The sequence below is a fragment of the Talpa occidentalis genome, unplaced genomic scaffold, assembly GCF_014898055.3.
Source record: "Talpa occidentalis isolate TD23 unplaced genomic scaffold, MPIMG_talOcc4v2.1 talOcc4.8, whole genome shotgun sequence".
Taxonomy (NCBI): domain Eukaryota; kingdom Metazoa; phylum Chordata; class Mammalia; order Eulipotyphla; family Talpidae; genus Talpa; species Talpa occidentalis.
The window spans coordinates 66,531,355-66,554,570 of NW_023605194.1; the positions used below are offsets into that span (position 1 = coordinate 66,531,355).

The 23,216-nt window shown below is 52.3% G+C and overlaps 2 protein-coding genes across 3 annotated transcripts in view; both read right to left on the bottom strand.

Moving 5' to 3' along the window:
- Window positions 1-8,493: 8,493 nt before the first annotated feature.
- SLC25A1 (solute carrier family 25 member 1) lies at window positions 8,494-13,580 on the bottom strand. Its single transcript, XM_037497865.2, has 9 exons — window positions 13,401-13,580; window positions 12,982-13,089; window positions 12,740-12,839; window positions 12,514-12,652; window positions 12,016-12,100; window positions 11,773-11,877; window positions 11,504-11,619; window positions 11,348-11,421; window positions 8,494-11,169 (listed from the first exon to the last, which is right to left on the bottom strand). Exons 1-9 carry the CDS (start codon window positions 13,483-13,485, stop codon window positions 11,055-11,057), a joined length of 927 nt encoding a protein of 308 aa, XP_037353762.1. The 5' UTR covers window positions 13,486-13,580; the 3' UTR covers window positions 8,494-11,054.
- A 457-nt stretch (window positions 13,581-14,037) lies between these two features.
- CLTCL1 (clathrin heavy chain like 1) overlaps window positions 14,038-23,216 on the bottom strand; it is a 136,754-nt gene continuing 127,575 nt past the window's right edge. The window contains exons 27-33 of one of the 2 annotated variants that reach the window (XM_037497864.2): window positions 21,267-21,398; window positions 20,504-20,614; window positions 20,097-20,267; window positions 17,894-18,115; window positions 15,441-15,507; window positions 14,848-14,887; window positions 14,038-14,680 (exon numbers count right to left, since the gene is read on the bottom strand). In XM_037497864.2, the coding sequence (XP_037353761.1) occupies window positions 14,868-14,887; window positions 15,441-15,507; window positions 17,894-18,115; window positions 20,097-20,267; window positions 20,504-20,614; window positions 21,267-21,398 (723 nt within the window). In that variant the 3' untranslated portion in view covers window positions 14,038-14,680; window positions 14,848-14,867. Of the gene's footprint in view, window positions 14,681-14,847; window positions 14,888-15,440; window positions 15,508-17,893; window positions 18,116-20,096; window positions 20,286-20,503; window positions 20,615-21,266; window positions 21,399-23,216 lie in introns of those variants that run through there. The other variant, XM_054690737.1, reaches the window with a different exon arrangement.

A 23,216-nucleotide genomic window follows, 5' to 3' on the forward strand; every position in this document is an offset into this window, starting at 1 on the left:
TTATTTTTTTGAGTTTGAAGTCTGTTTTATCTGATATAAATATAGCTGTTCCTGCTTTCTTTTTTGGTCCATTTGCTTGTAGGATTGTTTTCCATCCTTTATCTTTGAGCCTATTTTTATCTTTTGTAGCTAAATGTGTTTCCTGGAGACAGCAAAAGGTTGGGTTTTGTTTCTTAATCCAGGCTGCAACTCTGTGTCTTTTTATTGAAGAGTTTAGTCCATTTACATTTAGAGTTAATATTGATATGTTAGCATCTGTATTTGCCATTGTTTGTCTTTCCTTTGATTTTATTTATTTATTCTTTTAATAACTTTTTTTTTTTGGTCTTCTTTCGTTGTTATTCGTCCCTCTGAGGTTCTGGCTTTAGGACTCCTTGTAGTATTTTTTGGAGTGGGGGTTTAGTCGTAATGAAATTCCGGAGTTTCTGTTTGTCTGTGAAGGTCCATATTCTTTCTTCAAAGAGGAAGGAGAGCTTTGCGGGATAGAGTATTCTTGGTTGGCATCTGTTTTCTTGGAGTCTGTTGACTATGTCCCTCCACTCTCTCCTTGCCCATAGTGTTTCTTCAGAGAAGTCTGATGTCAGCCTGATTGGTTTTCCTTTGAATGTTATCTGTTTCTTCCCTCTTGTCAGCTTCATTATTTTTTCCTTGTCCTGGATTCTTGGGAGTTTTACTATTATGTGTCTTGCTGTATTTTTCCTTTCGTCGTGGAAGTTTGGTGTTCTTCTTGCTTCTTGTATATCAATTTTCAGCTCCTTCTTCGCATTGGGAAGTTCTCTTCAATTATCTCCTGGAATATTTTCTCTGTTCCTACATCTCTCTCCTCTCCTTCTGGAATTCCTATAACTCTTATATTTCCTTTCCTTATGGAGTCAGATAGTTCCCGAAGTCTTTCTTCATTCTTTTTCCTTCGTACTTCTCTTTCCTTTTCTGTTTTGGTTCTTTTTATTTCTGTGTCTTCAAGAGTACTTATTCGTTCTTCCATTTCATCTATTCTGCTTTCATTGCTTTTCCCAGAGTTCTTCAGTTACTCCATTAATTCTTTGATCTCCTGCATTTCTTTTACTTCCCTCTTTAGGGACTCAATTTCATTCTTCTGACCATTGTTTTCCCTCTTTAGGGACTCAATTTCCTTCTTCTGATCATTGTTTTCCTTTATGACTTCTGTCACTTTTTTAATCATGGCAATTTTAAATTCTCTTTCTGGAAGGCTCAGAAGTTCTTCCAAGTTGCTGTCGTTGCAATCTGGGGAGTGGTTTTCTTTTTGTGGTGTGCTTCTTTCCTGAGGAGTTGTTAGGTTGCGTGTGGTTCTTCTACTCCCTACTGTCTGTTTTCTAATTTGTCATATGCGTTGGGACACTGTGTTGCTCGGACTGGCTGGCATCTTGGGTGAACTTCTCCGCTCCCCTCTGGCTCCTCCAGGAGCCATCTCTGGCTTCTGGGGGAGCTTTCTGCTGGTTTTAGGCAGTCTTTACTGAAGAAATGTCCCTGTTCTAAAATGGCGAAGCGGGATGCAGTCCCTGCGCCTCCGGTTTCAGGCACACTCTTCTGCGCGCCCGGTCTGCCCCAGACGTGGGTGCCTGCTCCCTCTGTGGGCTCAGACTGCTGGTCGGAAGGGCCCTGGCGTGGGCTAACTTCCCAGCTGGCCACTGGGTCCTCCAGAAGCCTTCTGCCCTTTTCAAGCAGTCTTAAGAAATTTCCTGTTCTATGGGGTGTTAGTGACTTTTTTTTCTGGTCGCTAGGTGGCGCCAGAGATCTCTCCTATTGTCCTTGGGGGGGCTGTTTTTCGCCTCCCCCCACCCCGTGGGACAGGGAACAGAGCGGGAATGGTAGGGTAAACCTCAACGGCTTTGGGGTGCTGTGTCTGCCTTGTGCCCCGCCATCGTGGAGAACCCACGCCCCGAATTTCGTGCCCCGGGTCTCAGTTCCAAAGCCCTCAGGTCCAGGACGCGGGCTGTAGCCCAGTTCAGTGGCGCGGGAATGGCGCCTTTTGCACCGCTCCGGTGCCTGGGCGCCTGGTTCCTGCTCACTCAGTGAGGGACTTTCACCTCAGTGAGGAGGGCCTCCGCGCGTCTCCCCACAAGCCTAGGTCGCAGGCGCAGGGACCTGGGCAGCCGCGATCCGCGCGCCAAGCGCGCCGCTTTTCCGCGCAAGCTTACTGGCAGCCTGGGCTGTGTGCGTGTCTCCTGGGGTCTTTGTTCTTCTCTAATGGCGCCCGGAGCCGTTCGCTCACCGCCGCGGCGAATCCTGCAGGGTTCTCCACAGCTCCCGTTCACAGGGTGTGGTGGCTGCAATATTTCCTTTCCACTCACAGTCCCGCTTGCTGCGTAGTTTGTTCTTGTTGGTCGTTTTAGTTTGTTTTTTCCTCCTCTCTGCGGGTCGGAGAGTGCCGACTCTGTGGGCGGGGGAGGGGAGCAGGGGTCTGCGCTTTCCTCCCTTCTAGTCCTCTTTTATGGCCACTTTCTTCTTCGGGTAGTTTGCTGGAGTCGTCTGTTTATCTTCCGTGTCCCAGTTCTCACTGCGACCTGCTGCTTTTCCTCCCTATTAACTTTTCTTAATGGGAGATCTTACTCGCAGCGTCTCCTCGCCGCCATGTTGCTCCATGATTTCCCTCCCTTCCCTTTCTTTTCACCTCTGGGATATCCACTATCCTGCTTCTAATAGATCTGATCTTTTTCATAGTGTTTTCATAGTGTTTCTTCATTTTTCTTAAATATTATTTCTTTTCTTACACTTGGGTCATTTGTACATTTTCTTCTTCAATTTCAGAAATTCTCCTGCCAGCATAGGTCTACTTGGTATGCTTTACATGTATGCTTGTGTTCTTATTCTCTGCCCCTTCCTTCATCTCTCTCTCTTCAATCTCTTTAGTGAAGAACTTTTTCTGTTCCTGGATCTGGTCTCAGATCTTGCACCTACCTTTATGTGTTTACTTGCCTTCTCAGGACTTCACTGAGTTTTTTTTTAAATTGTCATTTTTATACTGCAGGGGAAGAGGAGGGAGAGGGATGAGAGGGAGGGAGGGAGGAGCACAGGGGACTGTGGTGATGGTGCATGGGTACATTGGTGAAGGAAATTCTATGGGGACTACACCTGAGAGAGAAAGTGGGAAGCAAATATTGTTTAAAAATGAACAATAATGTAAAAAATAAAAATTAAAAAAATTGTCATTCTAAATTTGTTTTTAAAGATTTATTAATTTTTTATTTATTTATACAAGCAATGGGTACAGTCAGAATTGCGGGAGGGTGAGAGAATTCACCAGAGCCAGAGCAGGGAGCAGAGCAGGCAGAAGGACCAAAGTACACTGCTGAGGGGAGCAGCGGGCAGCAGGAGAGGTCTGCGCACCAGGTGGGACCCTCCTCCAGTAGCCTGGGAGCAGCTGGGGATCGAACCGGTGCTGCAGAGGCTGCAGGCAGCTTCGCAACCCAGCGCTCAACCGCTGCACCCCTGGGGAGGCCCTCATTCTAAAATTTTTTTAAGTCCTCAAATTGTGTCATTTATATAGGTCTCTGGACTTTTTTTCTTCTCTTTCAGTTTTTCCATTTTGTGTTCAGATATACCTTATTTCCAAGGCATATTTGAAGCCTTATTTGGTTTTTCTGGTTAGGGCACTTTGGCCTCAATTTTGTTTATCTTCTTTGTTTAACTTGGCAGCAGGTAAGGAGGGAAGGTATGCTGGAGTCCAAAGACTTGGTCTCAGTCTTGGTGGGGAGGGAGGGCTATTTCAGGCAGAGAATTTTATAGTGCCTCTTCTTGCCTTGAGTCTAGAGCAAGCACTAATCACTGCCACATTAAAAAACCTAGGGCTCTGACGTATGTCTCTCTTTCCAATATTCCTAAAGGGACGAGGGATGGGACTCTGCTACATGTGCTGAGGCCTGTCAGATTATCTGTGAGTGAACCAAAGGTCCCAGCACCCATATGCAAGTAGGTTTGCACTCTACCCTCACTGAAAAGGTTTCCTGCACACAATTTGTGTGCTGCAGCCTGTGTCTGACCCCCCCAACTCCTCTCCCTGTTCTGCTACTATAGTGAGCCACCAACCTTAAGTAAAATATCTTGGGGTCAGTCTCCTAATACTGATGGTAAGCTGGTAAAATTTCCTGTGAGTAACATTTAGCTTTTTTCTAGTTGTACTTAGCGGAGAGGATTATCAAAACCTCCATATTCTGCATCATTGTAGGGTTATTTCCATTGTGAGATTGTTTCTACTTAATTTCTCACATTTAGGAAACCATTTGCAGATACTTTTTCTATAAGTGTTATATATAAATCCTACAAGGCTGTTCGTCGTTGTGAATCACCTGATGTTCCTTGTTTTCCAAGTTTTAAAGTTTTGCTTCCCATTGTTAAAGGTGGTTTTGCTTGATCTGGTCAGCCTTTGTTTGGATCCAGGTATGGAATTTGTTGCCTAGCTCTCCAGCATGTGACTCCTGAGTCGGTTCAGTTTTTACATCTCAGTTTTTCTGTTAATTGTTTAAGGCAATCACAGGGACTTGCGGTGCAGAGCATCAATCCTTACATCACCCCAGACCCTTAGACAGGCACAAAGGTGTATATAGAAACCCCTTTCTTATAGAACCCCTGCACCATGCAAGAGCTAGTCTTAGGCACTTCTCCTAGTTTTCTACTCATGTAGAAACACCAAAAGTGTTGGCTAGAGGGAGCAATTGTCCTTTATCTTCAGAAGGTGGAGCTGCTTCTCATAGTGGGTTGGGCTTAGTATTTGAGCAAAGTCTTGTATACTGCCAATTTAGAAGGCCATCTTTATGACAATTGGTAATCTTGCCTTTAGTCCCTATTAAGAGGACCTAGATTTCATAAACTGTAGTTCCCTGCCCTGCCCTAGCAGAGGATACCCTGTCCACATTTGAACAGACACACAATTTTTCAATAAATCGAGGACTGTCAACCAAGCTGGGAGGTTTGAGACCCTGGAGTAATCACCAGTAACAGCATATAGAGGTCTGAGTAGCTCAGTGGGCCTAAATGGCCCTTGCTGTTATGCCTGGGTTCAGATGGCCTTGTGTTTCATGTTGGGTGTCAATTTTATCACAAAAATGAATTGAGTTAATTTGAGTGGTTTAATGAAGAGTTATAGTGAGGACTCCAGCCTGGGAAAACCCTTCAGCTCACTCTGAGAGAACTACTCCCATTTTCAGTCTTAGTATGAGGTTTTTATATATTTGGTAAAAATACACATAACATGTTACAGTAAACATTTCAGGAGTTTAACTGCAGAGACAAAAGATCAGGTTGGGGTCTATTTTCTCTCTTCTATCTGAGGATAATAAAGTAGTTAAACTTTATCTCATCTCATTGGAAAAATATTTTGGGGGAATCTGGGGAGTTAGAAATGTGTAGTCAAGATTTCTTCCAAGTTACTGATTTGGTGGAGAGATAGCATACTTTCTCAGGAGGAGTCTCTTTTTACAGGATCAGTCCATCTGTGACTTGACTCTCTGCTTGCACCCAGGTTTGGACCAGGGAAAGGGGTAGCCAGTTTGTGTTAACCTTTTTTTATGCATACAAGAGCTGGGGTGCAGGCCAAAGGTAGGGGGCAGTGAGAGAATTCACTAGAGACAGAGTGGGGAACAGAACATGCAGATCCACTGAAATACACTGCTGAGGGGAGCAGTGGGCAGGCAAGACAGGAGAGGTCTGCTGCACCATGTGGGCCAGCTCCCCGGCCAGGGATGGAACCCATACTGTAGTGGCTGCTGACACTTCATAGCGCTGACACTCAACCCCTTGTGCCACCAGGGAGGCCCCAAGTTGTGTTAACTTTAACAGTAGTTAAGGGAATAGTAAAAGCTGCATGTGAGCCTTGGGGACTTTGGTGTGTAGTAATCCACATGTCAAAGTGGCACATCTTGGGGAAACCTGTTTTGAACCTTTTCAGTAACCAGGTGCGAGGGCTTTGGTAGGAAAGGGGAACAGACACTTCTTCCCCGAAATAGGTCAGGCAAAGCCTGAAGGAAATGTGAATTAGACAGTAAAGGTGAAGGGTAAAGAATATTCTAGGGAAAAGCAATACCATGAGGCAGCCAACAGGCTGCCGGAGATGGAAAGACCTAAAAATGGGCATCTCCAGGTTAGGTAAGGGAGAACTGGGTGTCCCTCAGGTTGCGTGTCAGGAGGTACCTTCGGCAGAGTCCAGCATGGGCAGTGGAAGGGGGTGCAGGAGAGGAGATGGGGAGGCGGCATCATTGAGGGAGGGGTGACTGAACCCGCCGAGTATTGGGGTGGAGCGTAAAAGCGCGGCCGGGATATCGGCCGTGAAATCTGAGGACAGGGCAGTGACCGTGAGCAGACCCTGACACCGCATCTCCAGAGACTGCGAGGCGCAGGGCTACTTACTGACCGCTCCGGCGCGGAGTAGGTGCGCGGGCTCGCGCCCACAGGGCGCGCCCCCGTGACGTCAGTAGCGTGCGCCGCCCCGCCCGGGACGCGTCACCTCTTTTTACGGCGTCGGCAGCTCCCCGAGGGTGGCTGGACTGGTGGCCGCGTTGCCAACCCGCAGCGCCTCGGCCGAAAATCCGGTTCCTCCTTCAGAAACGCGGCCTGTGAAGTCTGTTGGGTGCCTTGCGGGCCCACAGCCTTGGTCCCCGGACCTCCAGGGCCGGTGCTGAGAGCGATCCTGATGGTCTGTGGTTTTAGCACCCGCCAGGGCAACAAGTGACCGAGAGGGGAGATCCTTTGGTTGGGTCTGGCAGGCACAGCCACGCAGCTGTGACCTGGTCCATTCCGCCGGATAAACTCCCGGGTCACGATCGCGGACAGCTAATTTATCTCCCCCCATTACAGCCCGGGGGTCTCTTGGTACTTTAGAGCGTGGTGTCTGGCCGGGTGTTGGACAGCGGAGGTGGAGGAAGGGGTGCTGGGGGTGGACACGGTGGCTAGCCAGCCAGGGTTTCAGAGGCCCCGTCCTGTTTGCGTGGGGAAACTGCCTAAAGCGGCTCCATCAGGTTGGGCGGCAGGACACTGTTTTAAGTAGAGGGCATACGTTGGTTTATTCCTTGAGGTCACTTCAGAAGACAACCCTGATCTAGTGGGGCTCCCCAAATCATGCCCCAGCAATGGAGGATTAAGTGGAAGGGCAGTGCAGCCAGCTAGGCCGTGGAGACAAGAAGTGACACAGTTGGGGAGGGTCAGAGCTTGGCCCAACCTGAGCAAACAGCAGGTTTGCCAGGTGGGTGTGGGAAGAGGGGAGTGACAAGGCCACACCAGGGGCCACCAGGTTTTTCACCCACATTGGTCTAGGTTGCATTTATCTACCACATTGAGTGTTCTCTGTGGCCTTCCCATTGTCTTTTCTGGTTTCTTGGTTCTCCACTAGTGGTGTCTCCATTCTCGTCCCTGGTGTGTCCAGTCCCTGTTCTCCGGTCTTGAAGAGGCAAGAGGCCCTCAGAGAGTATGATTCTATGCCCTCTACCAAAGACCAGGGTCCATGAAGTTGTGAAAACACGTAGGAAAAACACGTAGGAAAAAGTCAGCAAGGAAAATACCCTGGCATCCTCACTTGAGAATGATTGTTGTAGGGGCTGAGAGCACCAATGATAAAACAGAAACCTCTGTTGGCTAAAAGGAGACTGACATGTTGTCTAGAGTGACTGTTTTGTGTACTACGTTCTGATTGCCATTCATCTACACAAGGACATGGAAAAACCCAGGGGAAATCTATATAGTACGGGAGGGAAGGACTCAAGGAAGTGAGAGAAGTCTGGAAGGCAGTTGCCTGACAGGGCTGGAGGTTGGTCATGCCCTGATCCAAGGATGGTCACCACTTCACACTCTAAGGCCACTGTCCCTCTTGGGCACATTCCATGATGTTCCCAGGCTTGAGCTCTGCCAGATGGTGAAGGCTGCCTGCAGCTGTGAAGGCTGGCTGTGGCATCCAGCTGAGCAGAGGCTCTTGGCTGTGGATAGGTGCTGGTGACAGGGAGTTTTAGAGTGTGCTCACATCTGCTCCTAGGGTCCTCCCTGACCCTGGTCAATGTCCAGATTGGTGGGGGCTGTGGGACTGGAAGTTGAGTCTGTTTCATCTATTAGCCAAAGATCTGCCCACATCACCTGCAAGAGCAGGCAGCAATTCTCCAAGAAGCCCCTGCGTCTGCACTGAAGCCCCTGCGTCTGCACTGATCCTCTCTGCAGGACTTGAGGTTTTGGTTAAATGTAGTTGGACTTCAGGGCCTCCCTGGTGGCTTAGGAGCTGGGTCTCAGTGCTACCATTGCAACAGCCCTCCTATGGCAGAGCAGCTTGAGTTCAATCCCTGGCCATGGAGCTGACCCACATGGCACAGCAGACCTCTCCTATCTTGCCTGCTGCTCCCCTCAGCAGAGTATTTCAGTGGATCTACCTGTTCTGCTCCCTACTTTGTCTCTGGTGAATCCTCTCACTCCCCCCCCCCCGCCCACCTCTGGCCTGCACCCCAGTCCTTCTATGCAAAAATAAAATAAAAATCTTACAATAAAGGAGTAATTCTTAAAAAGTTAAAAAAAATGTATTTGGACTCCCTCCAGGACCCTGCCTATTCATCCACTCTCTGCCTGCTCATTTCCCTTCAGCCTTGTTGGCCTTTTCTCAGCCCAGACTGGGCACTCTTCCCTGTACAGGACGGACACCCCTCACTCCCCTTCCAGCTCCCTTCCCTCAGGTTTCAGCTCCAAGAACTGAGGCTGCTTAGACATGAACAGTGGGCACTCCACCAGTTCAAGCGGCTCTTCTGTGCTCACTGCCCCTGGGTACTCAGATGCAGCTCAATCAACATTTGCGCCTGAGCTACCTGCTGTCCATGCTGTGCTACACAACACAGTAGAGTCCTGGAGGGACCCTGGAGTTAAGGCAAGGTCCCCACCCATCCTGGGGAGAATGGGAGCTATATTTCTCCTGGCACAAGTCCACAAGCCGGCTCTCAGCCCAGTACAGCCTCAGGTCCTTCCTGTGAAGGGAGGTGGAAACAGGACTCTGGGTTGCAGGTGTGCAGTGAGTGGCTGGCACCCCTAGGGGTGAGTATGCCTGAGCCAGCTGCCAGGTTTTGCCAGCCTCAGAACTACCTGGAATTTTGGAGACTGCAACATCCTTTGAGGGCTTAATTACTGTTAAGTATTGTTCTAAGCACCTTATAGGAATTGCGTAATTTCATCTTTATAATCCATCGGGGTCACTTGTGCCACCATTTCAGAGATTAGGAAATTGAGCACAGGTGATTTGTCGAAGGTCACAGTGAGCAAATGGGAAAGCTGGTATTTTAATCTCCAGCTCTCACATGCTGCACCTTAGGTCAGGCTTCAGGTGAGCCTATAACCCTCCAACTTCAGTAGCCTGTGCTGCCCATCATGGACTTTCACCCCCACAGTGAAACTTGTGAGGCTCAAAACTGGTAGCCTGGTGTTTAGGCCAAATGGACTACGCAGGGTTTACTGCCTGGACCTTATCTTACCTTATCCACTGCTAAGTCCCCCATACGAAGAGCATGTGGCCCAGTAGAGGGGCTATCCCCAAAGAGCTTTCAAAAACCTGTATTCTCCTCTCAAGTCCACACTTAGTTCTCAGAACTGCCTCAGCCTCCCTGTACTACTACACTCCAGGGATCTGGTGCTGCTTGAGGTCCTTGGTGGGGCCCTTTCCCCCAAAAGGAGCAGCTCCAAGGATGGGACTTGCCCAGGGGAAGCTTTTGCTGGCATGCTACTTCCCGGTCTGAGCCCAATCTTTGCATGACTTTTACTCAGAGTTACTTGGACAGGAAGGTTCCTTCTGCCCCCGCACAGCCAGATCCTGTTCTGACTGTGGTTCTCCTCCACTTGGTTCATGTGTTATGGCTCCCAGGCCCAAACATGGGGTTGCGGGGGGCCCAGGGCTCTGAGGGCTCCATGCCCAGCTTGTCCTGGGGGACTCCAGTCGGAGGGATACCTTTCCTCTGAGATTTAGGCCTATGGAGTAAGGTGCCCAGTAGTTCCTAGAGCCAGCCTGGTCAGGCAGCTCCAGGGAAGCTGCCTCCCAGTTTGGGTGAAGGAATAAGTAAGGACCCCTCTGCTGAGAGCCTTAGAGGACTAGAAGCTAGGTGCCCCACCTTGCAGTTTTGAGCTCTAAACATTTCCTCTAAAGCAAACCACAGCACAGAGGAACAATGAGGCTGTTCTCCACTCTGCCCACTCAGTACTGCCTGTCAGCTGATCTTGGTGCATGCCAGGTCTTGCCCAGAGGTCACAGGTGAAGCATGGATGGAGCCCACATACCTCCTTAGCCTGGTTCTGGGTCTCTGGGGGGGTGGGGGTGGAGTTGGGGGACTGATTCTGGCCACAGCTGACTCACCCACCAGACTGCTTACCTGCCCCCCTGGCTCCCTGTCAGTATCTTCAGGTGAGGATCAGATCTGCTTTATGTGAAAGTGTGGCCATCACTGCCCACCCAGATGGGCCCACATAAGGACAGGAGGCTGTGACAGGATCCAGTTTATTCTGTCTTGGGAGGGTGGTCCTGAGAGTGGCAAATGCCACTCTTTTGTGGGTTGAGGAAGGGCCCGAAGGCCAGTTAAGGCCAATGGCAGGAGAAGTGGTGGGGGAGGGGACAAAGGGGGGCACATAGTCCCTGGAATGGGGTGAGGCCGGGCTGAGGCCCAGAGGCAGCTATGGTAGGCCGGGGCAGGTGCCCCGATGCCCAGGGTGGAAGGCACCGGGCTGGGATGGGGCCATGGCTACAGGGCCGTGGACCCAGGCCACACAAGCACCCCGGGAAGCAGAACATAGTCACATGATACAGAACGCCAAACACAGGTACACTGCTCATGAGTAAGCACATGGACAAGTGGGCACAGATCCACAGGCCAGAGGGACACCCAGCCTTAGCTGGACACTATGGTGATATGTCATAGAGACCAAGGGGACACATGGCACTACAGGACACATGGACTCAATGGCCACAGGGGACAGACCCAGGTGACAGGGTGCAAGCGACAGGGGAAGGGGGCCTCTTGGCACGACTGCACTGGAATTGTGAGAAGAGGGCAGTGGGGGCTGGTCGGGAAGCACCCCCAGGCAGACCCTTGGGTTCAGTCTGTCTTCCATACTTTGTTGAGCAGCTTTACCACCTCATCATAGATGATGAACACGATGGCCACGTCAAGGCAGACCCGGCCCAGGCGGGGGACAGTGCCCTTGTAGAATCTGAGAGTGGGGTTAGGGAAGGGGTGGGAGGTGAGGATATAGATGAAGGACTGTCTGTGGGAAGTGAAGGAGAGTCTGAAGGTAAGGACTCCCTAGGAGACTGAGCAGGCAGGGGTTTTGGGGTAAGACCAGGGAGTGCCTGGGGTGGGGACAATAGCCCTGCCCTTCCCTCACTTACGCTTTGAGTCCCTCATTCCTCAGGATCTGCAAGCCACAGTCCCATGTGTTCCGGTATCTGTGTGCCTCCAGGCCCTATGGGACACCAGCATGCCACAGCACTCAGCAGCCAGCCCTTGCCCCAAGACACCCTCCTTCTTTCCAGTCCCATCCCCACCTGCATCCGGGTCTTGATCACATCCAAAGGTGTGTTCCCAAAGACACTGGCGGCACCTGCGACAGCTCCAAACACCCCGGTGATCAGTGGGTTCATTGGCTTGTTGGGGTTATCTCCTGGATGTGGGTGGGAGTTATGGTCAAAAGGTGTTGGCAGAGTAAAGGGGTTCTGAGGGCTGGAGGAGACTGGACCAGCGTCTATGAAGAGGAGAGCTTTATGGATTGGGCACTGTTTAAAGGGGGGGGGGGTCTTGCAGTCTGCAAATGTACCTCGGTACCAGTTGCGCAGGGAGGTCATGACAAAGAAGCGGATGGCTTGGTTGGATCCCTGCTTCAGCACCGTGGCTGTGAGGCCCTGATAAGTCCCCTTCAGCCCTGGGAGGAGAGAGGCAGTTATGGGGGGGTCACACTGGTGCCTCCCAGGCCTCAGCTGCCAATTGAAGAGAGGCACACACAGGTATACCAAAGCAGGAGAGGGAAGGACAGGCCTTAAGAGGAAAACCAATGGCTTACCTTGTTCCCGAACAATCTCCCTGACCCCGTGGAAAAATCCTCTGTACTTGGGGTTGGAAGAGGTCTGGTCATGAATGAATTTCACCTGAGAGAGAGGGAAGCAAAGCTACTGGGCTCCTAAACACGGCAGGAAGGGCACACCTGGTCCCTTGCTTTGCAGGCCCAAAGTCCATGAAGGTCAGGCAAGGGTTGGAGGTGGAGCTCTTGACTTGAAAATGGGTCCCCCAAAGCCACCATGGGACAAGAAGCCCCAGGAGGCAGGAGGAAGAACCTTTTGAACACATGTTTGTGTTTTTAGTATTTCCCACAACATAGGCATGAACCATGGGCTGCCTTTTCTATTAAGTAGTTTTAAAAAACCGTAATGTCTTCTTATTGCATTTGGCAGGAAGTCCAACCTCCAGGGAGATCCTTTCTATAAGCCTCCTGTGCCCAGATCCCTAGGGCAGTTCACCCTGCAGCCTCGCTAGCTTTATCTCCCGCTGGGCCCTTCCACACCTTGACGGTCTCCATGGGGCACACGACCACTACAGCCTCTGCCACTCCAGCACCCAGGCCGCACAGCAGCCCGCGCGTGCTGTCCAGCCGGCCCTGGGCATCCCGCATGTGGTTGCTGAGGAACTCGAACATCCCAAACCTGGCACGGGAGGCAGTGGGGTGAGGGACTGTCTCCACCCCAGGATTCCCTCCCGCGCCCCCACTCCCGAGCCCCCGCCCACCTCACCTGACGGCTGCCTTGGGGATGGAACCATAGAGCAAGGAGCTGAGGCCTCGGTAGAGGCCGAGGACTCCATGGCTGCGGACCGTCTGGCGCACGCAGTCCCCTGGGGAAGAAGGCGGTCAGGGACACCCGCCGGGCCCGCCCCCCAGCGCCGCGCCGCCGGCCGCGGCTGGTCCCGGAGCCCCGCCCGGCCCGGCCCTCCGGCTGCGGGCTCTCCCGCCCCACACTGGCCGCCGCGCACTCACCGATGCCCCGGTACCGCGGCGGGTGCGAGCGCTCGTCCAGCTGCAGCTGCGTCTTCACGTACTCGGTGGGGAAGGTGATGCAGATTTCGATGCCGCCCGCCAGGCCGCCTGCGGGGACCCGGGACCCCGGCCCTCAGACCCCCGCCGCGCTGCCCGGCCCGCAGTCGCCCGGGCCCCTCCCCCCTGGACTTTGTCCGGCGCCGGCGGCGCAGGGAGGCCGGGCTGGGTCCCCACGCCCCGCTCCCGCTGTTTCGGCGTGGCAGGGAGGGGGACGCGCCAGACGGGACCCCCGGCGCCGGCGGGAGACCGGGCCGCGCCCCACGCCGCACCCGGAAGTGGGGCGGGGCCTCGGCGTCCCCGGCCCACCCGGAAGCCCGGCGGGGCGCGCGGGCTCGGGGGCCGCTTCCCGAGGGGCCCACCTGCCAGGATCGCCTTCCCCGGGTGCGTCAGCTTGGCTTTCCCGGACGAGGGCGCGGCGGCCGCCAGAGAGCGCGACGCGGCCATGGCGTGCAGGGAGGCGGGGCGCCCGGCGTCGGCCGCGGGTCCGAGCCTCCAGCTCAGCTTCGGTCCGCGCGGGATGCGGCGGCGGCGGCCGGTTATGGCCCGGGGGCCGGTGCGGGGCGGGGCGGCCGCGTCAGCTCCTGGGCTCCGCCCCCAGTGGTCTGAGCCGAGCCCCGCCCCCTGCCCGCCCCGAGCCGGCCGGGAAACTGAGGCCCGGGCGGGGCGCTCCGAGATCGGCGCCGGGGCGGGGACGGTAGCGCAGCCAATGGCCGTGCCCGAGTCTCCGGAAAGGGAACGTGCCGGGGGCGGGGCTCTGCAGGAGGCGCTGCCTTGAGGCCCAGGGCTGTGGGTCAAGGTGCGGTTTCTAAAACCCTTGCAGGTCTCAAGCCCGGGTGCGGGAAGAATTTATTGTCCGGGTCTGCGCATCTGCCACAAGCGACGTGATCTCCGGAGATCAGGGGTGGAGAGAGGCGCAAAACCCTCCCCCGAGACATGTGGGACTAACCCACCCCAGCTTGTTTGAGGGTTTGGCCTTTCTACACGCGACGTGCTGTTACCACTCCCCGTAGGGATTTAGACTGTGCATTGTATGTGGTCAGAAAAAAACCCAAATAAAACTGTATCCCCAAATAAAACAGATCCCCAACCCGTAAACAGATCTCAGCAAATCTTTTGTCTCCTTCCCACACCAGCACCAAGCAGGGAAGCTTTGCCTTGATAAACAGACTTTAATATTCAGGATCCGCAGGAAGCTCAGAGCTAGTTCAGTTATGTTGCAAAGTGGCCTGGAGGGGGCAGCTCTGCCAATATGGAGTGAAGAGAGGGCGCCACACCCCCTAAAAGCCGAGGAGTCCCTGCAGAGCTCCCCAGGAATGCCTGGCTTCAGCCAAAGGGCCTGGAGGCAGGAGTCTACTTCCCTGGTGGTTCCTGGAGCCGGTATTCCCAGGCATTCAGTGGCTACCCTTGGCTTCCCCAGGCGCAGAGGTGGCACATAAGCTGCCATCAGCAGCAGCAAAAATAAAGTCCAAGTGTCCCCACCTCCTATTAGGGTACTGTGTGCTTCTGGGGTGACACTCCTTGGGGGAGGTTAATAATGTGGCAGAGGGGACATGGCTGCTGAGGGTTCATTACACATGCTGAAGCCGTACACTGGTGGCTGGGCTTGCAGCAAGGACTGCCGTCAGCATCAACTGCAAACCTGCAGAGAAAGAAGCCAGAGTGAGCAGAGGTCCTACTATCTCTGAGTGGCCAGGCACCTAAGGAGACTGAAGCAATGGAGAGCAGGTGCCTGGGGGCAGGACTGTGGTGGGAGCAGAGAAGCTAGCCAGGGTGGAGGGTAAGTTAGTTCCAAAATGGGACACTTACTTAGCTCAACCAGCTGGGTTTCACTTATGCCCATCAAAATCTAGGAAAAAATCAGATTTACATTAATGGGGGTGGGCACAATGACCTTGAGGAAGACACAATTGGTGGGAGACTTGAACTAGGTTCATATATTATGTGCACACACCCTCAAGCCTGTGTTAGTCCTGCAAAGCACTCCAGGAGCCAACAGCCTTTGTGGAGTGACACAATCAATCTGCTCAACAACCAGGCCATCCAGGCAGGTCCTCAAGAGCGAAATCAACAATGTTCTTGCTGCCCAGGGGCTAGGCAGGGTGGCTCAAAACAGCAGCTAGAAGCTGGGCAGTTGCCAGGCACAAGCAGACAGGGGCACCCCTACCTTCAGGTGCCCTCAGAACAGCAAGGACAGTAGCTGTCCCTCTCCAACACTTCTGGGTACACCAATCTCCACATCCAACAGCCAATTGTGGTCCTTCTGTACCCCCTCCCCCAACCCATTCCCACACCCAACCTATTCCCACACCAGTCAGGGAAAGGCAATGTAAACAGCAACCTGTCCCTGGACCCCTCCCCTCCTAAGGGAACAGGGGCTAAGGCTACTGGGTGACACCTACCAAACAGGAGAGGAGTAGGATGCTCCTCTTGATGGCGCAGGCTCTCCAAGGTATCTAGTCTGTCCACCTGCAAAGAGGCAAAAGTGAGTATCCACTTGCAGGCCAAATGCAGTCTGGCTCTCTAGGTAAATGTGGGGCTGGGGGATAAGTACACTCCAAGAGAGTTAGTGCTGAGGATGGTTGTTCCGGGCACACACTGAGCACACAGTGACTGCTACTCTGTTCCACAAGGTGAAGACTTCTGTAACCTGGTGGAGACAGAATGCACAGAGGGACCCTGGTAAAGCCCTGTCACTGTTCTAGTCAGGTGTTTTCCAAATGGACCTGTCCTGTATCCATAGATGGCAAGCTGCAAATGCTGCCTGGCTCATGGGACCAAGTCCTCCTCTGGACAAAGGGACACTACCAAGACAAAGCAGCACTTTCTGTGTCTAGCCAGTCCAGGCTGCTCACCACTCCAAAGGAGACTATGTCATCTGACACATGGGCCACTCCACCTAGCAAAAAGGTGACACTGAGGTAATGAAGGGATCTGAGGACAAGCTACATCTTGCTCTTTGAGGCTTCACCAGGCACTGCTCCATGTAGCGCCCACAGGCTGGCAGAGGCTCAGAAGGTGAGGGAACAGAATGAGATAGTGCTGTGAGCTATGGAGCACATAGCACTGTGCTTTTGGGGGTGATGGCAACTGTATACCTGGGACCCCCCCCGAACAAGTACCCCAACAAGAAAAAACAATAACCTGTCCCAAGGGGTATTGGAGAGATCAGGGCCAGGCACTGCTGCCAGCCCCATGTGCTCCTGTTACCCTCCTTTCTATGGATCCTGTCCTCTCTGTCTTCAGCTAACTGACACCTAGGGTTGTCGGAGCTGGGCTAGCACCTTCCACTGAGAAAGTAAGGGGAGTGAGGGTAGTTTCAGAGGGCTGGCTCCTAACTTCCCAGATGAGTCAAAAGGCCCTGGGCCTTCTCTAATAAGGGGCTGTGTGGAGTTTGTCTGTGGAAGTCACTCAACCCAACAGGCTGCTCTTCTCATCTCTAAGTTGACTGCCCCCCCCCCACTCCTCACAGCACTGTGTCAGCTGAGAGTCAGCCCATACCCCTCCATTGCTCAAGAAACCCCATTCAACCCACTCTTTTCTGACTATGATAGGCACCTGGTCTGACACTGACCTCCTAGGACTAGTGAAGGTATCTGAGACCAAGGGACAGGGTCCTTTCAGCAGAATGGGAGGTATAGCTCACGTCCACTGTCTCACCCTAGGTTAGCTACGTGGTTACACTGCTGATCAAGATGACAGTGGCTGCTATGATTCACCACAAAGAGGAAGTGTATTTCCCAAGTTGTTGTGGGCTTGGGGGAGTGTCTAATCCCTGCAGCAGTGTCTAATCCCTAGGTGGGCCCAGTTCCTCTTATATTAACCCATGGACCTGACTCCAGGAAGAGTAAAGCCTCATTCATCCTTCTCTACATGCGGTTCAGAACAGGCAGGCTACTTCCAGTGAAGACAACTTAGAGATGGGAAGAGCAGCCTGGTGGGTAGAGTGGCTTCCACAGACAAACTCCACACAGCATAAATACCTACTGTATGGAGTTGCTGTCTGTTGCAGTTAAGGAACCAGGAACCTTTTATAAATTCACCCAACCGGTATTTGCTGGCAGTAGGGGAGCTCGGGCCATAAGGCCAGGGCTGCCTCTCCTTGGTCCCTGAGTCTAGGAGGCCTCACTCAGATGCACACTCTGGCAGTCCCTCCTCTCCTGCAGCAGGACGATGGCCTTGAAAAGCCCCTGGATGGCGCTTGCCAGGGCCTGGATAGCTCCCAGGAGGCTCTGCAGTCCAAAGCTAGCAACCAGAACCTCCCCACCACTTTCTGTTTCTTTACTAGCCCCCACGCTAACCCTGAGAAGGGCCCTCCTTGCACTCCAACCACTGACAGAAACCTCAGCCTGGTGGGTTTTTTGTTTTGTTTTTGTTTTTTTTTAGTATTTTCATGTCTCCAGACTTGAAGGAGGTCAGGCATGTTACTTCAGTTAAAAAAAATAAAGGAGAAAATTTTAAGGTCAGTTATATGGTTGGATGGGCAAGTAGATGCTGCTGAGTGGTGACTTTCCCACAGCCTTAGAAACAAACTGAACTGGATGACACAGGTCTCTGGACAGTTTCAAAGCTAGACCCAGACAGGAACTCAAAAGACTTTGACACACAGTTTTAAAATAAGGTATCACTTTGCAGGTAGTGCCCCGCTCTACCCAGTTCCCCATGAGGATTTTCTAGACATTAATGATGGGAAGAAAACCACTTGAGTGTGAAGGCAAGAGGTCACTGGATGGCAGCTAGGGCTGGTTGGGCAAACTAGGCTAGCCCCTGTTGGACCCGCAGGGGCCTCTGCAAGCTACACCAGCTCAGGATGTGCCGTATGGTGGTTAGGGAGCCACAGCAGAGCCATACTTACTTTGCTAATGTACTCTTTCATGACCTGGACGAAGTAGGGCATGGCCAGGTCCAGTACATTGTATTTCCAGGCCAGCTCCAGCACCACATCTGGGGGAAGCAGGTCATAGCAGGTGACAAGAGAAGCCGCAAAGCACTCCCGCTTGCCCTCCTTCAGGAACCAACGCAGCAGCTCCTCCACTAGCGTGGCATCCTGTGACTCTGCAGCGTGCTGCATGGCATCCTGTAGTCAAGGCAGATGCATACCTTTGCTTATCCTGCGCCTTGCCACATAAGGTACTTTCTGAACCAGCAGAGGGAGGGAATGTGCCAGACTCTGTGAAGGCTCTTTCCCTGCCCATAGAGGGGTCCCTATGCCTTGGGTAGCCTCCAGTAGGATGCGGTACCTCCAGGAGGGCTGTGGTGAGCACCGAGTATGGCCCTGGCAGCTGGCCCTGGCAGACCTGCTCAGCAGAGAGGAAGTGGCACTCATGGGAATGGAAATGGCCAGTAGTGCTTACTGGGAAGGCCAGAGTCACAATGATTGTGCCACAGCTGGTGCTCAAGAAATAGTGATTAGCCTTTTCTTCCTCACATAAAAAAGTCCCCAAAATCCCTGATCACTAACTTTCAGCCCTCATCTGGCCTTGTTCTCACACCTTCCCACAGCAACATAAGGCCACTGCTTCATGCTCTGCTTTCTCTCCAGGCAGTGTACACACTGCCAGTGGTGACCCTGATGGCTGTCCACAACGCTTGTACACCCTACTTCCACTGTCTGGAAAGTGCATTTCTTATTGTTCCATGACTGTCTAGCACACAGGTGGCCACTCACTGGCCCCAGGGAGTGGCACACCATGACTGAAGTCCAGGGACTCTTACCCTGGGCAGCCTCTGCACACCTGGCCCTGACATAACTCTGCTAACACTTGTATGTGGGGAATAGGGTTCTGTATATTGTGGGCTCTTTAGTACCACCCTAGCCTCCACCTACTGTATCTAGCATCACATCCCCCAGGTGTGACAACTAAATGTCCCCTGGAGGTCAGTCACCCCAACTGAGAACCACTGTGTTGGCAAGTATGCCACCACTTTCTGCCAATGGCTTGTCCTTCCAGGTTCTCTTCCTGGCACATGTCACTGATGGACTTCCTAGTTGGATGAGGGTGGATTGCCCCTCTGTAGTGCTCATAGTGTTAGGGGGAACCATCTAGCTAACTCACTGCCTGATTAGAAAGAGCCATGCCGCCCTGGCATGGACCATAGCAGAACAGGACACTTGTGCCCCCAGCCAAGGGTGGCTTCTGTCAGGTGTATTGGAGCCCCACTGCCATGCCTGGGCTCAGCACCTAAAGCCCCCTATGGCATGGTTTTAGAGCTTTTGTAGGGGCTCCCTCTATGGGGACTGTCAGCACCCTGGGAAGGACCATGAGGGTAGATGTCATAAAGAGTTCCAACCTGGAGGGGACAACTTGGCATGAAGCACAATATGACCCTAATGATCCTGATGTTGGCCCGTGTGCCATGAGAGGCTCCTTATGCTGGGCAAAGGGTGGCAGCTGGAAAGGTACTCAGGGATGCCAAGAACAACCCTCTCAGGTCAAGCTTATGGTCTGCAGAGGGGGTTCTGGAGTTTCCCAGCACACAGAACCCTTGAAAACCACCACAGTGGCATAACATATTACAGTAAGGGTGCTTTTGTACAACTGCACTTCACTTCAGGAGACACTGAGGCCAAGCACAGTGACAGCAGTGCCTTCAGGGGCTGTGATCTTCCCAGGCAGCCCACCCTGAGCAGCAGATGCCCAGACCTGGATTTGGACATGAGGGTGTTGCTGAGTCACTGCTCAGTGGCAGAAAGAATTATCTTGAATGTGATTTTAGTTTAGGTTTTTCTGTCCACCAAATCTTGATAGGAAGTAGAGTAGTTGCCAGTGAATACTGCTACACTGTGTTTAGGAGAGTGAAACTCACAAATAACTATTGGAAAAAGAATTCAGAGAGCAAGTCTTTCAATCCAAGTAATTTTTAAGGGGCTCTATGTTAACAATAAAAAATGTTCTAGGTTGCTTTCAACTCTCACCCATGTTCTCAAAATACTCCCCTCTTACTCATCCTCCCTCTCCAGGCATGGGGACCACCACTATTCCACCCTAAACATTAGGGGGCATGTGGGCAATGGGATGATGCTGGGACCAGCCCCGCTGGTCCTGTTCTGCACTGACCTTGTAGAGGTGGTCCTTCTTGCAGAGCTCCACGCTCTGGGCCCAACACTTGTTGCCCTTGTACAGATAAGCAGCAATGCGTCTGAACTCTATCAGATGGTGCTTCTCCAATTGCTGAGCCAGGGCAACGTTGTCAAAGTTGTTGTAGGCATCAATAGAGGCCCTCAAACCCTAGGTGGACACGCCTTTCTGTGAGTGAAGGACACAGCAGAGTATACACCCAGTAACTACCCAGGGTCAGATGCTGCCACTACGACCTCAGAAAGAAGGCCTTGCCTATCTACCTAGGGTGCCCCAATCTCCCCAATACAAAGGAAGCCTACAGAGAACACACTGGCTGGCTGCATGGGTCTCTGAGCACTAAAGGAACGGCCGCTACCTTGACAGGACTCCTTCCCCACATCCACCTGATAATCTTCCTCTTCTGTCAGCAGGTAGTTGAGTGCCTCGTTCACATTCTTGTTGTTGTGGTTCTGGACTGACCGCAGGTAAGGCTTTACCAGGGGCAACTGGTCTACCTGACAAGTTGGGAAAATGGTCAGGGCACTCAGACAAATCATCAGACCATGGAGCTAGGGGTCTCAGGATGCACTGTAATCAGCGAGGTCTTCTTCCCAACACGTAGAACCATAGGCCCTGTGCACACCCACACATAAAGGGCTGCCAGGTTACTCAGTAGACACCAATATCCTCTATGGACACTCTGGCTGTAGTGCAAAACTATTTGAAGCCAAATAAGTTTAATACATTTAATCTTCAAATAGGCTAGGGATTAATTTCAGAAACAGTTTATTAAGGTACCATTCAGATGGCCTTGACCCAACACATTCTTTTTTTATTTTAAGATTTATTTATTTATACAAGCACTGGGTACAGTCAGAAGGGCGGGAGGGTAAGAGAATTCACCAGAGCGCGGGAGGGTGAGAGAATTCACCAGAGCCAGAGCAGGGAACAGAACAGGTAGATGGACGAAATATACTGCTGAGGGGACCAGTGGGCGTGGCAGGAAAGGCCTGTCATGCCATGTGGGACTCTCACCGGCGGCCAGGGATCGAACCGGCACTGCAGAGGCTGTGGGCAGCCTTGTAGCCCAGCACTCAACTGCTGCGCCACCAGGGGAGGCCTGACCCAACACATTCTTCTATGGCTCTGGGGTTCTGACTGACTCACCTTTGAAAAGAAGCCAACAGTCCGGGTATGGTCCAGCCGGGGCGTTAGCACAAGCAGCAGGTCATTGATGAGCAGAGGTTTGTAATCCAAATAGAACTGCAGGGCTTTGTAACAGAGCTCCACATTGGCCACCTATGCATGAGGCAGAGCTGAGGGTCAACCCACGCCTCTCCTAGGGGATCCCAGTTGCCTGCCACAGGTGCTGCACACTGTGCCTCCTTTGTCTTCATTCAAATGTACTTTATTAGTGAACCCCATCAAGACCACCCCTTATAAGACAGAGCACCCCTCCTTACATGCCACCTTTCCCACTTCTGTTTTATCTTTCTCCTCAGCAACTGTCATCTGATAACCTAAGAGGCAGGCCTTTGTCAACTGCCTCACTCCAGCACCCAACCCTGTATCTGATATGGGGTCAATGCTCAGTCATTATCTGCTGAATGAATGAAGGAATAAGATGACCAAACCCAAAGAACAAAACAGTTTTATCCAAGCAAGATTCCCCTAGGCCTTCCTGGGAGCTCAGCCTAAACTGTAAGCAAATCCGCAACGTTATGTCCCTACTTTTCTCACTGGGGTGCTCACACTGTACATCCCTGGTTGGCAGAGGAAGGCTGGGCCACTCCTGGCTGACCCTATGCCCCAGGGAAAGTTTCAGAGTCTGTCTCCTGGTACATCCTAGCTTGTCTTCCTGATTCAATAGTACCACTCAATAGTTTTCTGTCTGCAGAGTCTGGTGTTCAGAAGATCAAGGCAGCTGCTGCCCTCCAGAAGGATATGTGCTACGTGGATGGTGGGCACAGAGCATGTCCCTCAGTCATGCTGGGTTCAGGTGGGCAGCTGCGATGTGGTCTGTAGCCCAAGGGGTGGAGAAAGAGGGCCAATCACAGCCCCAGTCCTATCAGATTCTGAAAGCACTACCTTCTCTCTATTTCCAGACTGATGAATGCTCTTCTCATACCACAACACTCACTGTCACCACAGATTCTGATCCAGAACAGCAATGGGGTCCCTAGTACCCACCCTGTGGACACAGAGAATGGTGACCATCCCTACTGGGCACACTTGACATCAGACCTCTGTAACCTTCTAGGCCAATCCTTTTACTCAGTGCTATCAGATTTAGGTCAGGTGAGGGGCTGGTGGTTTTCAGGTCACACCAGACATCTAGCAACAGAAGGAACAGAGTTTGAGAGGCACACATGGGCAATGGAGTTGGAGTTTGCTTTCCATAGCATGCTGCCTCCTGTGAGCCCCCCGGCAGAAGCCATGTCAACAAAACTTGCAGGATGACTGGGATGACAGAGGATGGCATGAAAGGACAAGCCTACCTTCCTGAGGCTCCTCACATGCACCTCTACATGCAGGAGTTGGCAGAGGTGGTGGTGGTCGAGCTGACTACCCCCTTGGCACAAAGGACAATGTGCTTTCCCTGCCTTTTGAACAGGCCCATGAGGCCTTCACTAAAGCACAGCCAGTGTATCTCATGTCCTCCTGGGTGGACACTTAAGGCAGAGTTTGACTTGCCACCTCCTTCCCCTAACATAGTATCCCTGAGGCTGTAAAAATGTGGGTCTGCTAGACTTAAGTGGCCTGTTCAGCCACCATTTTTGTTACCAGTAGTTCTGCATTCCTATACAAGGTCAGAACTGCCCAGTCAGTCATAGGAGCCAAACCTTACAAGGTGCCTCTCAAATCAACCAAGAGCAGAAAGCTTGATCACTCTGGGAAGGCTATGTATCATGAGGTATGACCGGGAATGCCTGGGGGAGGGGTCGGTCTGAGGACTGATGTATGCCAAGGGACCCCAGAAGCTAATCAGTGGAATGCCATGTTGATAAGATTAGAACCATGGCTGGGGGGCTGAGGTATGGTTTCGATGACAACACTCGGTCATCAAGCAGATAGGAATTATTAGGTCAGCAGACTCATGTCCCCACAGAAGCCCTA

Coding starts and splice junctions, on each gene's coding strand:
- SLC25A1 (XM_037497865.2), bottom strand. CDS start 13,485: ATGGCCGCGTCGCGCTCTCTGGCGGCCGCCGCGCCCTCGTCCGGGAAA. Junction 13,090..13,400: donor GGGGAAGGCGATCCTGGCAG/GTGGGCCCCTCG, acceptor GGGTCCCCGCAG/GCGGCCTGGCGGGCGGCATC. Junction 12,840..12,981: donor GCCGCGGTACCGGGGCATCG/GTGAGTGCGCGG, acceptor CTTCTTCCCCAG/GGGACTGCGTGCGCCAGACG.